We start from the raw sequence: 21,773 nt of genomic DNA, 5'->3' as shown, positions 1-21,773 counted from the left end.
GTTCCAGCCCCCTGCTTTTGTGCTGCCTGGACCGTGTGTGCGCTAAGAAATGGGCCCGTTTCACCTCCCCTGGCCTGCCACAAAGCCCAGACTCTCCCCGCAGCTATGCTCTATGGCGGGTCTGTGTCCCCCTGGTGTGAGCCCTGCCCTGCATGTTTCTCCTGCTGGTGTGTGCCAGCGGGATAGTAGCCAAGCCCTGGAAGAATCCTGCTTCAGCTCTTTGCAGCTCCTTTCTGGCCCCGCTGTGCCACGCAGTGGTAGCAATGGGGAAGTGCTAGTGGCAGCAGAGAAGGTTTTCACTGTCATGTCATGTCATGCTACTCACATGACAGTGCGGGGATAAAATCAGGCTCCTGTTTGCACCACAACTTCCACAGTAGCAGCCCCAGTGGTGAGATATGACTCAACCTTTTTTTTTTATAAAGTACCTCTTTAAAAAAAAAAAGTACACGCAGTACCTACAAACACAAATTTTTCAGAACAAATATTTTCAGACACAATTTTTTTTCTACCATTGCAACACATTTGTTTAAACAACTTAATCGTAGCTGGACGGGAGATGGAATTCTTGGGTGTAAAAAGTAAAAAAATAATACAGTGCTGTAAAACTTAAAACAAAAATTCAGTTTTCTCCAAATTTCAATTGTATTGACATCCCCTCCCCAGCCCCAACTTCTCTCAGGTACCCTTGAGGGTACTTGTACCACTGGTTGAGAAACACTGAGCTGGAATATAATCAAGTGCTCTCCCCTTTTACTGGGGCAATGGGAGCAAAAGGGTGCAAAATGACAGATTTTTTGGCCACAGACCCCGTTTGTTGAAGTGGATCCAGCTATACACTCATAAGCAGAGCCTCAAAGTTTGTGTCAGACATTTACCCCAGTTCTCAAAAATAATTATGCAAGATTTTGAGTAAACCAGTAGAACTTTCACATACCAGTAGCAGGGGGTATTTATGTTCACTCTGTTTTCATCATTAAGGACTTTCATGGTGTTCAGAAACATTGGACAGTGATCCACGCTCATTTCCTCACTAACTGTCATTCTTAGACTTTCTCCTCATCCACATTTTTCCTACAGTGAAATGAATCACACATATTTTAGCCAGTGTGCGTAGGACACAGAGGGGAGGCTTAAGGGCAGAGTCCAAGTTACATTCAATCCCATTGTAAGGGAGGGGTTATTCCATTGAGATGGCTAAAACTGGACTGTAATATCTTTACCCAGATGGAGTTGTTGCCGACACACAGTGCCCGAGGGGGGCAACAGCTGGGTTCGTTGCCCGGTGTGCCCGCTCCAATAAACACACAGGTGTGGAGAAGCAAAAAAAGTTTATTTGAACGCCCAAATAGGTGCCAGGAGACTAGACATCTCAGATCAAGCACACCAACATAAGCAGTTTTCCCTCCTTATATACCCAGGTTGTTTACTTGCAGGAGAATAGTGAACTGTAGCAAGTTTCCCACGCTGGGACATGCTGCCAGCCCTCCTCCTCCCCCTCCCCTCTACAGAGACATATCTGAATTCTTCTTCTATACCACTGATAGTAACTAGGCAACTTCAAGGTCTTGCTATTCCCAGCTGTTAGCGAGCTAGAGAAAAGTTATGCCTGGGGGGGGAAGGGGGCTTTTAGGGTGCTTGGGCCTAGAGCGGGGGCGCTTCATCGATCCTCGTGATCTTCCACTCCCCCGAGTTACCTAGGATCATGCCCAGTGATCCCAACAGAGTAGTACCTTATTCCTCAAACATGCATAGAGTAAGAAACAATTTGGCTCTTTGCGAGCAGGTGTGAATTATTTGTTATGGACTCCTACCGAAAAAAAGCACATTTAACTTTGAGAACAAGAGCAATCCCATTGATTTGAAGAGTTTATTGTGTTTTACAATAGCATCCAAAACTCCCAGCTAAGGTCAGTGGTGTAGCCAGGATGGGACAAGTGAGTGGGGCCCAGCTTCAGGTGGGCAGGCAATGATGGGGTGGTAGCAGCAATGGGGCCATCTCTCCCTCCCTCCAGTTGTCCTTGGAGGAGGGAGGGACAGAGCAGGGCAAGCCCCGGATCCCTCTCCCCAGCAGGAGCACCTATCAGTGTTCCTTGTAAGTTGTGTGCTTGGGCAGCTCCCCAGGAAAGATTCAAATGCTGTCCAGCTGATTAGCAGAGCAGGCACATTGCCCCCTGGCCAGATGCATGCATTTCTAGTAGTGGTGCACATCTGCATCTGCCTTGGTACACATTAAAAAATGTATCCCGCACATGTACAAAATTAGAGGGAACGCTGGCCCTTGTGTGCCCCTGCACTCCCCACCAGGCACTTGGTTTGCCCTGCTCTGCCCACAGGATGCTCCTGCTGGGGAGAGGAATCAAGGGCATGCTTCGCTCCCAACCAGTGCTCTCAGTGAGGAGTGGGGCTTCAGCACAGAGGCTTGCCCTGTTCTATCCACCCATGTTCCCAGCAGAGAGGGGACTTCGGGTGCTGGGGCTGTCATGTTCTGCCCACCCAGTGTTCCCAGTGGGGAGTGGGGTTGGATGCTGGGGTTTGCTCTGGTATTGGAGCTCCAGCTGCAAAGCAGTACTGGGGGCTTGCTCCGCTTCTCCTTCCTCCTGCTGGAGAGTGGGCTTGGGATTCCAGGGCTTACAATCTCCCAGCTCCACTCCATGGCAGGAACAGTGGCAGAACAGAACAGAACAGGACTAGCCCCCAACACACTCTCCAGGCCTGGCTGAAGCACAGGATGTAGAAGGGGAAGCCCATGTGCCCAGCCAGGAGCAGAGCAAGGACTAGGTGTTACTGAATTTGAGGGAAGCAGCCAGATCACCGCTGCACCCATGGGGGAGAGGGTGTTGGCCCCCAAAGTGGTACAAAGGGGGCTGTGTGAGGGGTCAAAATAAAGCTTACTTTCTACTGAGTCTGTATATGCACTTCATAGATCTGTATAATGTCTGTGTGTGGAGTTATGAATCTACTCTGTATGGAGACTGGAAGTTTCTCTGAATGTGCTTGAGTAATGGGCTAGGAATGTTTGCCCATGGACATGCTAATGAGCGAAGCTCCAGGCAACAATGGACCTCTGGAGGCCAAAGACACACCTGGCCACTGGCCATGTGACTCCCTCCAGCTTGGAAGAAGCCAGGACTCATGAGTCTTGCCCACATGCTCAGGGTTTAGCTGGTCACCATATTTGGGGTCGGGAAGGAATTTTCCTCCAGGGTAGATTGGCAGAGGCCCTGGAGGTTTTTCGCCTTCCTCTGTAGAATGGGGTACAGATCACAGCTGGAGGATTCTCTGCATCTTGGGGTCTTCAAAGTATTTGAAGGCTACGATATCTGAGATATAGGTGAGAGGATTATTCTGGGAGGGGTGGGTGAGATTCTGTGGCCTGCACTGTGCAGGGGGTCAGACTAGATGATCATAATGGTCCCTTCTGACCTTAATGTCTATGAACATCTATGAACTAGGACTCCATTTTGGAACTCAGCTCAGCCTATCATCCCAGAGGCAGCAGTGCAGGGATCGAAGAGCCGGAAGGAACTGCGGACCCATCCTGGCATAGGATGTGCACTAAGGACTTTTAAGCCAGCAACTATAACATCTCTGTTGCAAGCCTGTATCGAGAACTAGGATATTCGATGCATGTAACGTATGATACCTTAACCACCTTACTCTCATGCTTTTCTTTCTTATAATAATAAACCTTTAGATGTTAGATGCTAAAGGATTGGCTCAGCGTGATTTGTGGTTAAGATCCGGAGGGTAAATTGGCCTGGGATCTGTGGTTGGTTTCTTGGAACCGGACAGAACCTGTTCTTGGTGGGTGAGATTGGGTTCTAAAACCCCTCACCTGTGTATGAGGCCCGGGGCCATCTGGGGCATGGATATTGCTGTGGTGTCGGAGGGGTTTTGCTCGTGAGGTTTCAGGCAGACAGATGGAAGTGCTCTGTGGGACTGGTTTGTGGCCTGTCTGGAGAGGTCTCCAGTCTGGGGGCTGAAAGGAGCCCCGAATTTGAGCAATTTGCCCTGAGCGGACACCCTCAGCTGTGCCCAGACCCGGCCCAGTCAGTCACAGTGGGCTTGGAGCCTAAATGGCTACACCCCTAGCATCTGGCCCCCATTGTGCTGGACGAGAGACAAGACAGAGGAACAGTGGGAGAGAAAATAAGCACAAAAGGGGTAAGTGGCTTATCCAAGACAGAGCAGGTTAGCAGCAGAGCTAGGAACAGCACCTGCTTCTCCTGACTTTCCGTCTAGAGCTCCTGTCAACTAGGCCACGCTGACAATCTACAGATTGAGCACCTGCCACATGATTCTGTCAAGTATGGGTTCTCTTGGCCAGGCCTCGTGCGTATAGCCGAGATCTACCTCAGCAACCTCACCACGTCACGTGGGCTGTGTCCAGACTCAGGGGTTTTTTCGAAAAAAGTAGCCTTTTTTCGAAAAAACTTCCCCTGCGTCCAGACTCAAGCCGCGTTCTTTCGAAATTAATTCGAAAGAACGCGGCTTTTCTTTCGATGGCGGTAAACCTCAATTTACGAGGAAGAACGCCTTCTTTTGAAAGTTCCTCTTTCGAAAGAAGGCGTTCTTCAATGTAAATAGGGCTTCTTCGAAAGAGAGCATCCAGACTCACTGGATGCTTTCTTTCGAAAAAGCAAGCCGCTTTTTCGAAATTTCTCCGTGCAGTCTAGACGCTCTCTTTCGAAAGAGGCTCTTTCGAAAGATGCTTTCGAAAGAGCCTCTTTCGAAAGAAGCCTGCAGTCTAGACATAGCCCTGGATAGCAACAAGGCTTATCTACCAATAAAATGGAGCTTGACAGAGTCCAGTACTCAACAACCTATATGGGCATCACACCACACCCAGACCACACCCATGCCACTCCCGGAGCACAAACAACACCAAATATGGTAATAGGCAAGAACATAAAAACCTCTCTGCCCTTAGCTCGGGGAGGACTCCCGAATATTGGAAGACAGAATCTGAGTCTGGCTTAGGACTGATCACCCAAAGGCCGCCTCCCACCCACCGAATCTAAAAAGGGGTGTACGAATCTCGAGCATGCTCCGATTCCTTGTGTGTCTTTGTGTTGTTGTTGCTGAGTTTGTGAGTATTTAATTTACCCCCCACTGTTAAGTTGTTTAAAAGAGACAGGTTGGAAAATATATTGCTCTGGGGTAACTTTTACCCTTGCTATTGTCAGTGTTAAAGAAACTGTTTTTTTAAGTGTATATATATTTGACTTAGCTGTAACTTAGGTAGGGTTTAAAAGTTGTTGTATGGTAAATATTAGGTAGTTGTTCATTATATTAGGTAAATGTTAGGTAAATATTAGGAAGTTGTTCAGCTTAATAAATCACTCCTTCTTTAGCAAAACTTGTTGTCTTGCCATCATTCTGTATTTTCACTGGGTATTTGGCCTTAAGCCTCTGGGACTCCTGCCATTTTATCGAACCAAGCACCAACAGATTCCTTTTTGCAAATATTTGTGCTAAGCAAAGGGGAACTGATACCCAAAATACATGTGTACTGACCAGCATTTAAACAGCTCCCTCCAAGGAAACCTTCAGAGTGCCAGCCCCCTAAGGGGTCTCGCTCTTCGTTTAGGGCAGGCTGCATGATCTCAATGCCTCGCTCTGAGGCTGAGCTCTGAGCTCCAGCACTCCTGTTCGGCACTGTGAGCCCTGCCCAGTGACTCCAACTGCAACAGACTCCTGGACAGAGTCTTTTACTCAATCTATCCAACTACACACTCAGCCCGGCAGAAGGTTCTGTCCTACCTCGGGGACTCTCTTTTTGCCCCACCACCCCCACAAACATAATACAGTTCAGCAGTGATCTGGAAGCCTACTTTTGTCATTTCCAACTCAAGGAATACTTTCAACACAACACTGAACAGCGCACTGACACACAGTTAACCTCCCACCAACAGCACAAGAAGAAGAACTCTGCATGGACTACAAGTGCTGAAGGATCCGACCAGGGGCCGTGCGCAGCTTGACCTTCTGCTCACAAACAGGGAGGAAGTAATAGGGGAAGTAGAAGTGGGTGACAACCTCGGAAACAGTGATCATGAGACGGTAGATTTCAGGATCCTGACCAAAGGAAGAAAAGAGAGTAGCAAAATACACACCTTGGACTTTAGAAAAGCAGATTTTGACTCCCTCAGAGACCTGATGGGCAGAATCCCCTGGGATGCTAACATGAAGGGGAAATGAGTTCAGGAGAGCTGGCAGTATTTTAAAGAAGCCTTATTGAAGGCACAGGAAGAAATCATCCCGATGCGTAGCAAGAGAAACAAACATGGTAGGAGACCGGATTGGCTTACAGGGGAAATCCTTGGTGAACTTAAGCACAAAAAGGAAGCTTACAAAAAGTGGAAACTTGGACAAATGACCAGGGAGGGGTTTAAATGTATAGCTCGAGAATGCCGGGGGGTTATCAGGAAGGCGAAAGTCAATTGGAATTGCAACTGGCGAAGGATGTGAAGGATAACAAGAAAGGTTTCTACAGGCATGTTAACAAGAAGAAGGTGATCAGAGAGGGTGTGGGGGGCCCTGCTGGATGAAGGAGGTAACCTACTGACAGATGATGTGGGGAAAACTGAAGTACTTGTTACACTTTGGTTGGGTGATGTGATGGGAGCCTCAAGGGTTAAAGCCGACTACCCAGTGAAAACTACTGAATGATGGTGAAACAAATTATTTTTATTAAGTGGAATGATTTTGTTTTTATCAAAACTAACAATTAGCAAATGGTTTTTTTAAACTATCACTTGCCTAATGCTTTTACAGGGTAGAAAACCCTAAACTTAGCTGTACTTAACTAATTACAAACTTCTTTTATTACAATTCAACTATACCAAATCACTGTCTCTAATTTGCTTAACAAAAAATACAAAAACAAAGACAATATAATGATAATAAAAACTTTGTCCAAAGCCAGCCCCTCTATGGTTATTTTAGGGCAGCTGGTGGAGTTAGTCATAAATCTACTTTTACAACTTAACAACTCCTGGGCTTCTATTTCTAACACTTATATTTAACCTAAATACAACACTACTACACAACACAAGTTTATACAATTTATACGGTGTGGTTAACAGAACTTAGATACATTTTACAGAATTACACAGTGAAATTAACACAATTTAACTATTAATTAAACCAATAACTAATACATTTAAGCAATACTTACAAATCCAGCAACGATAACGACACAAAGACACACTAGAACTCGGAGCATGCTCAGGACTCGTGCACCCCTATATTTGATTCGAAGGGTGGGGAGGCAGCCTCAGGGTGATCAATCCTTTAGCCGGGCAAAAAAAGACACGTGCCCTCAATACACGGAACCTCCGTCGAACAAAGGGGTAGAGGGTCTTTTATACAAAAATTTGGTGTCTAATGCCATGCTAGGGTCTGCATTTGGCAGGGCCTGATAGGCTAGTGATGAGGTAGTATGACAATACTTCCCTATAGGAATTTTCGTGATGTATGCATGATCCCCTCGTGGACAGGACTAGATGGGGCATGGTTAGTGTGAGACAGTTGTGTTTTATTACCCTATGCTTGCTTTTTCCCTTGCCCCTAAGACCGGTCAAGCTACGGTCAAATGCGGCTTATCTGTAAATGCAGCTAGGCGCTATCTAGTCATGCTCACCTCCCTGTTTTCTGGTGCCTCTGAGTTCCAGGATGCCTATAAGGTCAAATTCCATTCACAAAAACTGCATTGTGCTTCCCATGCTCCTCTGAGTATCTGGGTTTTGTGTGAGGGGCCTTGTGTGGCAGGATGGGCTATATGTGAAGGCCGTGGACAGAAAAAGCCTGCTTTACAACAGTACTCAGTGCTTTCTTTGCCTCTGTATTCACGGACAAGGTCAGCTCCCGGATTAATGTGCTAAGTGATGCAAGATGGGATGAAGATCGACAGCCCTTGGTGGGTAAAGAACAGGTTAGGAACTATTTAGAAAAGCTAAACATACACAAATCCATGGGTCCGGACTTAATGCATCCGAGGGTACTGAGGGAGTTGGCAAATGTTATTGAGGAGCCTTTGGCCATTATCTTTGAAAAGTCGTGGAGATCGGGGGAGATCCCGGATGATTGGAAAAAGGCAAATGTAGTGCTCATCTTCAGAAAAGGGAAGAAGGACGATCCAGGGAACTATAGGCTGGTCAGTCTTACCTCGGTTCCTGAAAAAATCATGGAAGGGTTCCTTAAGGAATCCATTTTGAGGCACTTGGAAGAGAGGAAAGTAATCAGGAATAGTCAGCATGGATTCACAAAGGGCAACTTGTGCCTGACCAGTCTGATTAGCTTCTATGATGGGGTAACTGGCTCTGTGGACATGGGAAAGTCAGTGGATGTGATATACCTTGACTTTAGCAAAGTTTTTGATACAGTCTCCCACAATATTCTTGCCAGCAAGCGGGGCTGCCAAAGTTGGTACGTTCATACAAAATTGGTACTATTTACCTCCTGTTGTATCTTTGGTACGACGCCCGATATTTTTGGTATGTTTTAGGAATTTTGTGTTAATATTATAAATTTTTTCTCAGAAGCCTCTAAGTTATAATTTTATGTTCCACGCTCATTTTTACAACGTTAACATTTCTTACATCCGATACATGTTCATTAATATCTTTTTGGTTTATTATGCAAATGAAGACTGGGGAGAGGAGACTGTGACTGTGTGTATTGTGTAATGTGATGCAATCATGTGATGTATTCCTCCACTTCACGTGGCCGCGTCACTGGCCCTGCCGCCCTGCCATCAGTTTGAGTTTCAGTGACGCAGTTAGCGCTGTGTTCCGGTTACTCGGCATTGTTTGCTTACTTTTACAAGTCCTTTGTGAACATTTTGTGTTTTCACATTGTTTTTTGTGAACCCATTATGAGTGAAGAGAAAAATATTCGTTCAGATAGCGATGAAAATGATAAGGATAACACTCCTAAGAAAAAGAAACAAAAGTGTACAGCTTCTTATGAGAGAAAATTGCCGTCGAAATTGTTGACACATGAAAAATTTTCTGGCTGGCTAGTAGTTACTAAATACAACTCAGGTAAAGGTTTCTGCAAATTATGCAATTGCGAAATTGCTGGTAGTTTAAGTCAAATTGAAAGACATGAAAACACAGAAAAGCATAAAAAAAACCTAAAATCTACAAAACAAACTTCAAAAGTAACTGACTTTATGAAACCGGGTCCATCCTCTATTCACTCAGCATAGATAGCAGCTGCTGAGCTTAAACTGTGTGGATTTATTGCAGAACACAATTTACCTATAGCCCTTTTGGATCATTTGCCTGGCCTTGTTGCAAACGTTTGTCCAGATTCAAAAATAGCAAAGGATATCAAGTGTGCTAGAACCAAAGGAACATACATTTTTTCTAATGTGATCGGTGAATATGACTTCAGTAACCTAGTATCTAAGTTGAAGGTGACAAAATTTTCTCTTATTATTGATGAGACAACAGACATTTCTACTATCAAACAACTTGTTCTGGTAGCTAGACATTATGATACTGAAGTTCAAAAAACAGTGGACAAATTTCTAACACTTTTAGAAATTAAAGACACAACTGCTCTTGTAATTTATAATTGCATAGAGGTGTTTTTAACAGTAATGAAATCCCCTTTGAAAACCTAATAGGATTTGCCAGCGAAAATGTTAGGGTTATAATGGGAAGCAAAGAAGGAGTCCAGCATCTCTTAGAACAGAAAAATCCTCATATCTTCATACAACCTCGTGTTTGCCATTCATTGCACTTGTGTGCTTCTAAAACCTGCACTGCACTGCCACATTACTTAGAAGATTTAGCCAGAAATATTTTTTCATATTTGAGCAATAGTCCTAAGCGCCTAAATGAATATAAAGAATTTCAAACATTTACAAATACCAATCCTCAAAAAATTCTCCACATTAGCTGCACAAAATGGCTTTCTTTGAGCAAGTGGTGAAAAGAATTTTAGACCAATGGCCTGCACTTTTAGGCTACGTCTACACTGGCACCCTTTTCCGGAAATGCTTAAAACGGAACAGTTTTCCGTTATAAGTATTTCCGAAAAAAGTGCGTCTACATTGGCAGGATGCTTTTCCGGAAAAGCACTTTTTCCGGAAAAGCGTCCGTGGCAATGTAGACGCGCTTTTCCGCAAAAAAGCCCCGATCGTCGTTTTTGCGATCAGGGCTTTTTTTGCGGAAAAGACTACTGTGCTGTCTACACTGGCCCTTTTCCGGAACAGTTTTTCCGGAAAAGGACTTTTGCCCGAACGGGAGCAGCATAGTTTTTCCGGAAAAACACTGACAATTTTACAGTAGATCGTCAGTGCTTTTCCAGAAATTCAAGGGGCCAGTGTAGACAGCTGGCAAGTTATTCCAGAAAAGCGGCTACTTTTCCAGAATAAGTGGCCAGTGTAGACACAGCTTTATTGTTCTTTACATCTGCTGCATTAGAAGATGTCATTCCTATGGCTTCAAGAATTCTAGAAGGATTACAAAATCCCATTACAAAAATGTATCATGCTTTCTTAGCTTACATTTTGCCTGACATCAATAAGCTCAATTTGAAGTATCAAGCAGAAATATTTAGAATTTGTAAGTTAAGGAATTCTATTAATACTAGTGTTAAAGGGATTCTCAGTAATTTCATCAAGCGAGAAAATTTGAAACCTAATGATATAAGTAAAATCAATATTAATGATCCTTCAACATATCTCAGGATAGATGACATTTATTGTGCTGCCACTGTAGAAAGCATTTACCTGGATAATTCAACAACAATTTCCCGGAAAGAATTGCAAGAATTTCGAGTACAAATTTTAAATGTCTATGTTTTCCTTACAAAGCAGATGTTTCAGTGCTTTTTATCTTGTGAATTGTTTGCAAAATTGGAGTAGCTTGAGGCATTGGACCCAGCTAATGTTATTGAGGGAAGGCCTAAATCAATTATCCCACTAGTTATGAAATTTTCTAACCTAGTCGATGAAGAACATTATGAACAAATAAATAAAGAATGGAGGGAGCTGACAATGCAAGATCAACCTCCTAATGCTGAAAAAATGCCTGAAAAATTTTGGTTTAACATATCTCAAGAAAAATGTGGTGATGAATATCGCTTCTCTCTGTTGTCAAAATTTATGATCAATCTTCTTTTATTGCCTCACTCTTCAGCAGCTGCTGAAAGTTTTCTCCTTACTCAACAACATTAAAGTTAAAAATTGCGCGTCTCTGAAAATGTCCACCTGAAATGCGTTAATAAAATCTATATCTTTACTTCAAGACATTAACTGCACGACATGGAATCCACCAAAAGAGCTTTGTGAAAGAATGCAACAAAAAAGAAGCAGTAATGAAGCAGTTGACGAAAAAGTTCTCTTTTAACAAAATATAAAGTAAGTTGAATGTATTTCCTCCATTTTGATGTTTTAATAAGATGTAATGTAAATTAAATGTATTTTTTCCTGTTTAAGATGTTTTATAGGGTTTATATATTGATGTTTAAAATTTGGTATGTTTTTGTGTGTTTTGGTACCTTTTCGTGAAAAGTTTGGTACTATTACAAAATAAATTTTGGCAGCCTTGCCAGCAAGTTAAGGGAATGTGGATTGGATAAATGGACTGTAAGATGGATAGAAAGCTGGCTAGAAGGCTGGGCCCAGCGGGTAGTGATCAATGGCGTGATGTCAGGATGGCGGTCGGTTTGTAGCAGAGTGCCCCAAGGTTCAGTTCTAGGACCGTTTTTTTTCAATATCTTTATTAATTACCTGGACAAGAGGATGGATTGCACCCTCAGCAAGTTTGCGGATGACACTAAGCTAGCGTGGGCGGTAGATACGCTTGAGGGCAGAGATAGGGTCCAGAGTGACTTAGACAAATTGGAGGTTTGAGCTACAAGAAATCTGATGCGGTTCAACAAGGACAAGTGCACTTGGGACGGAAGAATCCCAAGCATTGTTACAGGCTGGGGACCAACCGGTTAAGTAGTAGTTCTGCAGAAAAGGACCTGGGGGTTATAGTGGATGAGAAGCTGGATATGAGTCAACAGTGTGCCCTTGTAGCCAAGAAGGCTAATAGCATATTAGGTTGCATTAAGAGGAGCATTGCCAGCAGATCCAGAGATGTCATTATTCCCCTTTATTCGGCTCTGGTGAGGCCACCTCTGGAGTATTGTGTCCAGTTCTGGGCCCCCCACTACAAAAAGGATGTGGACGCATTGGAGAAGGTCCAGCAGAGAGTGACCAAAATGATTAGGGGGCTGGAGCACGACCTATGAGGAGAGGCTGAGGGAGTTGGGTCTGTTTAGTCTGCAGAAGCGAAGAGTGAGGGGGGATTTGATAGCAGCCTTCAAATTCCTGAAGGGAGGTTCTAAAGAGGCTGGAGAGAGGCTGTTCTCAGTAGTGACAAATGGCAGAACAAGGAGCAATGGTCTCAAGTTGCAGTGGGAGAGGTCCAGGTTGGATATTAGGAAAAACTATTTTACTAGGGGTATGTCTAGATTAAATGGCTCCGTCGACAGAGCCATGTAGATGAGTGTATTCTGCAAAGGGAGATGAAGCGGCGATTTAAATAATCGCTGCTTCATTTACATCAAAATGGCCGCCGTGCTGTTCCGATCAGCTGATTGTCGGCACAGCGTGGTAGTCTAGACAGGGACCAATTGACCCCAGAACCTTTGTCGTCAGATCCTGTAAGCCATTTTGATGTAAATGAAGCAGCGATTATTTAAATCGCTGCTTCATTTCCCTTTGCCGAATACACTCATCTACATGGCTCCGCTGACGGAGCCATGTAGTCTAGACACACCCTACAAGAGTGGTGAAGCACTGGAATGGGTTACCTAGGGAAGTAATGGAGTCTTCATCCCTAGAGGTGTTTAAGTCTCGGCTTGACAAAGCCCTGGCTGGGATGATTTAGTTGGAATTGGTCCTGCCTAGAGCAGGGGGCTGGACTTGATGACCTACTGAGGTCTCTTCCAGCTCTATGGATCTATAATTCTATGATCTGACAAAGTGGGTCTTTGCCCATGAAAGCTTATGCTCCAATAAATCTGTTAGGGTATGTCTACACAGTAAAGTTATTTTGAAATAACTTTACCAGCGTCTACACAGCCAAACCACTATTTTGAAATTATTTTGAAATTGGTAAGCCTCATTCCATGAGGAATAATGCCAATTTCAAAATTGCTATTTTGAAATAAGAGCTGTGAATACGCTTATTTCGAAGTAGGGGGCCTCCAGCCCTTCCCAGGGTGCCCTGGTGGCCACTCTGGGCACAACCAAGAAAACTCCTCTCCCTGCCCCCCTCCCCGGAATCCTTAAAGGGGTAGACTCTGGCCACAGTGCCTGTGCCAGCTCCAAGCCTGCCAGCCCAGAGCCAGCAGTCGCTGTACCTGACCCAGTGGCCCCAAAACATAAGCCAGCAAGCCAGTTCCAGCCAGCCCTCCACCGCTCCCCAGGACCAATCTGCCAGCTCCCAGGAGCCTGCCAGGGGCTGGAAAAGGCAGGCACCTGCCTAGTCCAGTGCGGAGTTCGGGGCCTTATTCAGGTTTGGGGAGATGCTTCCAATGTGATCTCTGCACTAAACGGAGGAACGCAACCGTCTACAGGCGGATGGCTGCCAGCCTGGCCACCAAAGGCCACATGTGAACCTAGGAGCAGGTTCGCATGAAAATAATGGAGCTGCAGAAGGCCTATGCCAGGGCCACAGGGGGCAGCTCCCAACCAGGGGCAGAACCAGCCCCCAGCCCCTATTTTGATGCCCTGGACCGCATCCTGGGGGGCAGGATGGTCCGTGTCTCCTAGGTGGTCATCAACCCTGGGGCAGAGCTTGCTGTCTCCTGCTGCTCCAGCCCCTGATGCCTCCCCAGCTACCGCTCCTCCTCCCACTCCTTCTCCCCCTCTTGCTTCTTCCTTCCCACCCTCCCCACACCCCCAGGGATGCCGAGGCCCCCACACTCACGGTGCTGGGAGACAGTTGGGCTGGTGAGACCCCCAACACTGAGCCCTGAGCTTCTCCTCCCCCTTCCTCTCCTTGCCTCCCCCTGCCAGCTCCCTCCTCCCAGGTTTTCCCTTCCTCTCTCCTACCTCCCCTCTCCCCGCTTCTTTCCCCAGTCTCACCTCAGTTTCATTCCCCTCCACCACCCCAGTTTTGTTCAATAAAGAGGCTTTGTTGTAATGAACACGTGTCTTTTATTGTACAGCAGGAAGGGGGGTTAGGGAGGGGTAAGTGGAAGGCTGTGAGGGAGGAAGGAGGCACAAGCCCCCAGTGGGGCACACCAGGGAGACTGTTACTGTCTGCAGAACATGCTGCCAGGCTTGCAGCAACATATCCAGGAAAAACACCAGAGTGCCCAAGGGTGGCTCCGGCTCCATGCTGCAGAATGCTGTGGTGTCCTGAGTGAGGGCAACCAGAGCATGCAGGGGAAAAAATGCTTTGCCGTCCCTCAGTGAGGTAGGCAAGCAAGCAGGGAAACCTTAGAACTGGCTGTCTGGGGAGGGGGGTCCCTTTAAGCACAGGTCTCAGATAGCCTCAGGCAGCAGCCACACAAGGTAACTCCTGACCTGATGGCCTGCCAGAACCGGTTCTGGCTGGCCTCAAATGCGATTCAGCATCCTATCAGTGTGGACGTGCTATTTCGAAATAGCAAAATGCTATTTTGAAATGCATTTTGTGTCTAGATGCGTTATTTCAAAATAAATTAGATATTTTTAAATAAAGCTGTAGTGTAGACATACCCTTAGTCTATAAGGTGCCACAGGACTTTTCGTCACTTTTGCATGATAGTGGGGTGTGATGGAAAAGTTTAATGGGCACTCTTACGTCTACACTAGGAAACTAGTGTAATTTAGTAAATTCTACATATCTCCCAATTTAATAAATTCAAACTAGCATGTTCACACTTCAGGGGAGCCTCAAAATTAGCCCGAGGCAGGCTCTGTTAATGTGGACATGCTGCCTCCGACTTAGCGCCCCAGGAAGCACTGGGGAGTCATTATTCCAAATTACTCTGGGGAGTAATTGTTTTGAAATAGTGGCACAGGAGTGTCCACACTATCGTTATTTCAAAATAACTATTTCAGAATTAGCATTACTCCTGATGAAAAGCAAGAGTACAGATCTCAAAATCCTGTTTCGAAATAACAGGCACCAGTTTGAGAAAGCTGCTAACCGGCCACGCCTGTTTGTTTATTTACCGGCTCCGTGGCCATGGAACTTTGTGGCTCCCTTTGTCTGTGGTTTGCCATTTGCAACCCAGGGGAACCGCAGCCAAGGGGAGCAGCGAAGCACCATGGCTGCAGAGCCGATAAATACACAAACGGGAGTGCCAGTTGGCAGCTTTCTCAGGCTATGTCTAGAAAGCGGAGCTATTTTGGGATACCGGAAGTACCTCAAAATAGCTATTCTGTGTCTTTAAACGTGCCTCTCATTTCAAACTAGTTTTCAAAATAATGGGTACATTATTCCGCAATGGTTAAGGGACATTTCAGAATAGTGCTTTATTTTGAAATTAGCTTGAAATAAGATACACAATTTGAGCTATGCATATTGCACATCTTATTTTGACCTACAGGTGCTGTGTAGATACACTCTCAAAGTGGGTCCACGGATCACTTTGAGAAACACAGAAAAACATACTGTAGTCAGTGAACCTATGTGCAGAGTGTAAACTTAAGCATGTGCATAGGTCTTTGCAAGACTGAAGTGAAAGGTTGTAAAATGCTTTTCATTATCACGCCTGTTTTGAGCCCTCCCTATTTTTTTAAATGCAACTTTCATAATAAAATTTCCAAGCCTTGCATCAGTCAAATGTTGTTGGGTTTTTTGTCTGGAAGTGTGAAGGAAAATCTTTAAATCTCTTCTGCTTTTCATGAGATAATAAAATAAAATAAATAAATAAAATAATAAAAAATAAATAAAAATAAAATAATAATAATAATAATAATATGCATTTTTTACTTGAGTGGTAAGCCAAAATTCAAGGTCTAATAGGTTGAGTTATGAGGAGAAACTGATGACAAAGATAGGTACCTTTGATGCAATCCTGGTTATTTCTAAAGCCCCATATCCCTGAACACAGCAGGACAGTCTTTTTCCTAACTATTCCATGCCCTTTTTCAGACAGTTCTTAGCCCAAAAACTCTCGCTCTAGGCTTTTGCTTAAGGCCACATTCCCAGTGCTTGTTCTGGCTGTGTCTTTTTCTTTCTGTTGCTTCTCTTCCAGTTTCTCTGCTGTTTCTCCTAATTCACTGACACGCACACAGATATATCAGTTCACACCAGTCCACATTTTGACTGCATGGTTCAGTTTTTACTCCACCTCTACATGTGGCTTTGTTTTGGATGGAAGCCCTTATTGTTTCAGCTACCTAGTTCCAAACAGGAGCTAAATTGTTGCTTACATTTGTCCTCCCAAAAAAGCAGCTGTTACACTAACCAGTCTCAATGAGGTTCAATAAGATAAAACCAGTGGTGAAAGTACCTTACAATTTCTTACAGGTCCTGTCCTATTGCAACCCAGGTCCGCACCAGCTCTTTAAATAGGTCCTTGCTGGCTTTTGCCACAGCTCGGCCAGCTCTTGCCAGAGCTGCACACCAGGGCGCACCCGCTTACTTTCACCTCTGGATAAAACAATAACATTTCTTTTCTAGAGCCACACTTTTTGTTGGGGGTTACATTAAAAACGGCTGGAGTTTGAAAGTTGACATGGACTTAGCCCTCAGCAAGGTTTGAGAATGAATGTAGTGTCAAGAGCCCATTCTATGTCCAATATTTAGAGAGACACTTTGTGGTGACACTAGCTGATGTTACTTAGCATGGAAACTAGAGGGAATTTTAGTGTATGTGTGTGTGTGTCCAGGAAGCTAAACAAAGAATCCCCTTTATAAACATCACTACTGAATTCTTCCTTACTGTGAGAAACACTCAAAATACTATACCTCTTAACAAGGCTGGACTGTAGGGATCTGTTGGCCGGCTGGTTGGACACCAGCAAAGGGAAGAGCAACTGAGCTATCGGGTGTATTCCAATGAGAATTTTGTGCAGCTGGAAGACTTTCGTGCAAAACTCAAGATCCATAAAGGCTGGAACAACAGAGCTTGGAGTGGCTGAGGATAAATCAGATGAACCTGAGAAAGGTTCTCTAGAGAATAAATGAGGCTGAGTAGGGTGGAGGACTGGCAATAGTACAATAGTACTGAGTGAGCACTTTCAGCATTGACCGACGTAGAAGAGGTGTTGATGTAGTTGTTTCTCACACATCAGACTGCTGACACACAGCACAGGATGAGCATGGCATCATGTGATGATGTGGGAGATGAGCACTGTACTGCAATTACAAAGTAAAGGGCTCCTGTTCATTTGGAGTAGGTAGGGTTAAGTCCCAAATATGGAGGGGGTGGAGTGCTCTTACTTCGGTCAGCAGATGGCTCTCTATTTGCCCATAAGAAGTGTTTGCAGAAGCCAGAACAGCATAAGAAAATTATAACTGGGGAATAGGAGAGAAATACAAGATCACTGAGACCCCCCCATGGCTGAAACTGCTGGTGATAGACTACGATTAGAAAGGGCCATTTCTAGCAGAAGTTCAGAATGGATGGAAGTATATACACCAGCCCCGGCCATGTACATATTGTACTCTGAGCATAATCTCATTTTATCACAATTATTGTTTTGCATTGGTCCTGATCCTTCAAATGCTTTCAGCTCTCCACCGAGGCAAGCAGTTGAGGAGGCTCAGCAGTTTCCAGATTGTCTCTGAGCTGGTATGATGGCGTCCTATTGGAAACCATCTTCATGGAAAGTAAAGCAAGGAGCTGGCTCTTATTAAAAAGGGAAAAAATAGTTCAGTGAGTCTCACAGTAACAGCACCCGCATGCTGAGAAGGCACGTACTGAAAAGGGAATGCTTTGCTCACTGCTTCCATCAGGCTTTTACCTTAAAGCCTCAAGAGTTAGCATGGAGTTGCAGTGAGCACTCAAGTAAGAGATTGCCTTTGGCCCTGGGGGAGTTTTGCCAGAGGAAGGGCTACAGGATCCTTAACAGCAGTAGAAAAACATTTAAAGAAGGAAAATACCCCACCTTGAATGGTAGGTTTTAATACCTATCAGAAATCAAGTGTTTTGCTAGTTCCGAAGGAAGCAGTTATTTGTTTTGAAAGGGCTGGGACGTTCACAACACTGAATTTTATGTACTGTACAAGCTATTCTGCAGTTTGTATGCAATTTTGCAGGGGACCTTGTGTGTATGGTGGGAAGGCGCACAGGCAGGAAGAGACATGTGCTGTCCAAGAATCAAGTGACCAGCAAGAGCTTTTTCTACACACGTATATACATGCAATTTTATTGTTTTAGGCAGCTTTGCTCACATCACAAATACTAACCATATTTGGACAAATATACAAAAAGCACAATAATGTAGTTTTCATGTCACTATATATAGCACTGTCAGGAAGAGAAGTTGCATGTTATTTGCAGCAGCTGCATTTGGTTGAAGGTTGTCCTTTACAGATACATCCTTGGGCACACTTGACACAGCCAGGTGGGCAACAGGAACAGCAGCCTAACAAGGAATAAAAACAGAGTCAGAACAGGTCCAAAACAAACAGGGACCATAACATGGAATGCCATGTGGCAGGCTGAGACAGACCAAATAAGCATCTACAGCCAAGGCTACATAAGATTCCCTCTAAGGCTATGTCTACACTACAGGCTGCTTGCGCAAGAAGCTTTTTGCAGAAGAGATCTTGTGCCCGACCGCATCCAAACTGCAAAAGTGCATCGTAAAAGTCCAGCCTGCATGGACGCTCTCTCTCAAGAAAGCTCTGATTGCTATTTACAGAATGGCCACCAGGGCACCTTGTGCTTTTTTTGATTGCCTCTATTTGCGCAAAAAAACCCCGGTTCTCCACCCACACACCTTTTTGCGCAAGAGCTCTTGTGCAAAAAGGAGTTATTCCTCGTAGGAGGAGGAATGCCTACACCAGAAAAAACCCTCTGGTCTTTCATTTTACTTGTGCAAAAATGCACTTGAGGTGTGGATGCTCCACGGGTTTTTCCGCAAAACCTCTGTAGTGTAGACCTAGCCTGGGTGTTTTGCCTTGAGGGTACATTATAAACTAATCAAATTCTAAAACGTAGAGGTTTCAATCCCACAGTTCTTATTCAAGCCACACTCCCACTGATTTCAAGGGAAGCCTTGACTGTTGCAGTCACCTGGGGAAATCATGTGAAGCAATATGGGGAAAAAAATCAATGCTACTTCTGCCTTCTATTATTCTTCTCATATATGCCTTAATCCTTCTCTATTCTTGTCTCACTGCCTTGGGTTTAGTCTAGTCATTCCCCACCTTCCTATTTCAGATCCCCATTTTAAAAACAACCCACCACATCTTCTCTCCAACTGTCTCCCATTTTGTAGGCGGCAGAAGCGGTCTAATATTTTGATCTGTTTATCAGTGCTCCTTTCTGCACTTCACTGTGGAGGAGGGGGCAGGAATTACTAGGACTTGCATGGAGCATAATGAAGTAGGATGCGAAAGGTTAACTGGTGGGGCTGGAGCAGCTCCCTGTCCACCACAGGCAGGGGCCGTCCAGAGCAGCCCTTGTCTGCAGCGGGCCGAGACCATGTCACAGGCAGGGATTGTTCCAGCTGTGCTGGAGTCGCTCCTGCTGCGGCAGGGGGAACACTCCAGTCCACTTGGGCTGCAGCATTCCTCCCACAACTACCACCCCTTTAACTGGCTAGACATCACACTTCCCCAGGTAATCAATGTAACAGGATTTCACAGCCCTTCTATAAAGGGAGGCAGACATGGCTCATGTCAAATTTCGCTTGAAGACAGCTCTGCTCTCCAGCAGCTGAAGAGATCACAGGAGCCCAGATGGCAATAAGAGCTGAGAGATTAAACTGGTGTATGGTCTGTAACAAGGGAGGAATTTGTTGATGGTAGTTGGGAAAAGATATTTGAAAAGGGCCAGATTCATGCCTGGAGAAAAAAAACAATGAAGTTATTCCAGGGCCTCATTTGGTTTAGTGTATTAAGCAACAAGGTCGGTTAGAAAAGAACTGCACATTTCATAGATATAGACTGTAAGGGTTCTAAAATACTACATACTTGATTGGCTACTGAAATCTGTTGAGCTACTCACTTTTTTGGCATGATGTGCATTTACAGTTTGTGCATTTGCAGTTGTTACCACAGGTGCAGGTGCCACCTAAAATGAACAAACATGAGAAAAAATAACCACCCCATGAAAACACATTGGGAAAAGCCAGACAGGTCTCAACAGTTATATTCCAGGGCCCTAACCATACTAACCCTAGGTAGTCCCGAGGATGGAGTAAAGAGGAAGGAATAAAGATTACACTGCCTTGGAAACTTGTCAGTCAGCCCCAGCATCTAAGAGAACTCAGACAGCTTGTGCTATTTATTTATTATCTTTCTAAGGAAGGAAAGTTTAGCCACAGGTCTTCAGGAAGAATCTATTCCTGATACCTAACTGATGGCAGAAGTGGTACCAGAAAGCGAACATATACGAGCCTGAGGTTTTTTAAATGCCGAGTGCTTCACTTTTGCTCTCTAGCGAAAGGAGGGGGAGTATGTGCTGGTACAGCCTCAGTTTGGGACCCTCCAAAGAATAACTGGACACTCCCCCCGAGATGCTCCTCCAGCTGCGAGCCCGGGCGCTGGGAACAGCCCAGTGGAGACGGAGCGGCCAGACAGGCTGCGGCAGGGACGTTAGCAAAGCGAACGCGTCCCGGGGACAGAGGAAAAGCCACCCGGGCACGCCCGGCGATGCGGGCAATCGCTCCAGCGCCGAGCGAGAGGCGGGCTGGGGAGCTGTGCGCGGCACGGGCGGGCGGCGGAGCGGAGTCACTTACCAATGGCGCAGGGACAGTCCTGGGGGTCCATGGTGCCGGGCTGCAGATGCCGAGCGGAGAAGTTGCTCCGGAGCGGCCGCTGCCCCCTATTTATCCGCGCACAGAGCGGGAGCGAGTGCAAAGCCCCCGCCCCGGCCATTGCGCACGGCTCCGCGCGGGCACCTGCCCGGGGCGCTGCTGAGCCAGGGCTTCTGCGCCAGGGAGTCGCTGGCGCCTGCGAGATCGCCCGGCCCGGCCCGCCCCCTGCGCGCCCTGCCGCACCCCGCGCCATGTGCACGCAGCCCTGCGGCCCCCACTGGCGTCGGAGCCAGCCTGCCCGGGCCAGCGGATGCCGGGAGAGGGAAAGGGACCCTGAGCGCCTCGGGGGGCTGTGAGCGCAGAGCAGGGCGGGGCTGGCGCCAGGCTGCGGGGTTCTTGGGGGGCTGTGAGCGCAGAGCAGGGCGGGACTGGCGCCAGGCTGCGGGGTTCTTGGGGGGCTGTGAGCGCAGAGCAGGGCGGGACTGGCGCCAGGCTGCGGGGTTCTTGGGGGGCTGTGAGCGCAGAGCAGGGCGGGACTGGCGCCAGGCTGCGGGGTTCTTGGGGGGCTGTGAGCGCAGAGCAGGGCGGGACTGGCGCCAGGCTGCGGGGTTCTTGGGGGGCTGTGAGCGCAGAGCAGGGCGGGACTGGCGCCAGGCTGCGGGGTTCTTGGGGGGCTGTGAGCGCAGAGCAGGGCGGGACTGGCGCCAGGCTGCGGGGTTCTTGGGGGGCTGTGAGCGCAGAGCAGGGCGGGACTGGCGCCAGGCTGCGGGGTTCTTGGGGGGCTGTGAGCGCAGAGCAGGGCGGGACTGGCGCCAGGCTGCGGGGTTCTTGGGGGGCTGTGAGCGCAGAGAGGGCGGGACTGGCGCCAGGCTGCGGGGTTCTTGGG

The 21,773-nt window shown here is 46.4% G+C and overlaps 1 protein-coding gene across 1 annotated transcript; it reads right to left on the bottom strand.

Annotated features, from left to right (window-relative positions):
* Positions 1-18,298: 18,298 nt before the first annotated feature.
* On the bottom strand, positions 18,299-21,060 carry LOC142831097 (metallothionein-1-like). The gene is made up of 3 exons (XM_089781429.1): positions 20,870-21,060; positions 20,137-20,202; positions 18,299-18,547 (listed from the first exon to the last, which is right to left on the bottom strand). Exons 1-3 carry the CDS (start codon positions 21,006-21,008, stop codon positions 18,453-18,455), a joined length of 300 nt encoding a protein of 99 aa, XP_089637555.1. The 5' UTR covers positions 21,009-21,060; the 3' UTR covers positions 18,299-18,452.
* Between the last annotated feature and the right edge of the window lie 713 nt (positions 21,061-21,773).

Source organism: Pelodiscus sinensis, chromosome 12 (assembly GCF_052426305.1).
Source record: "Pelodiscus sinensis isolate ZL-2025 chromosome 12, ASM5242630v1, whole genome shotgun sequence".
Taxonomy (NCBI): Eukaryota; Metazoa; Chordata; order Testudines; family Trionychidae; genus Pelodiscus; species Pelodiscus sinensis.
This window is presented reverse-complemented; position numbering and strand designations above follow the sequence as displayed.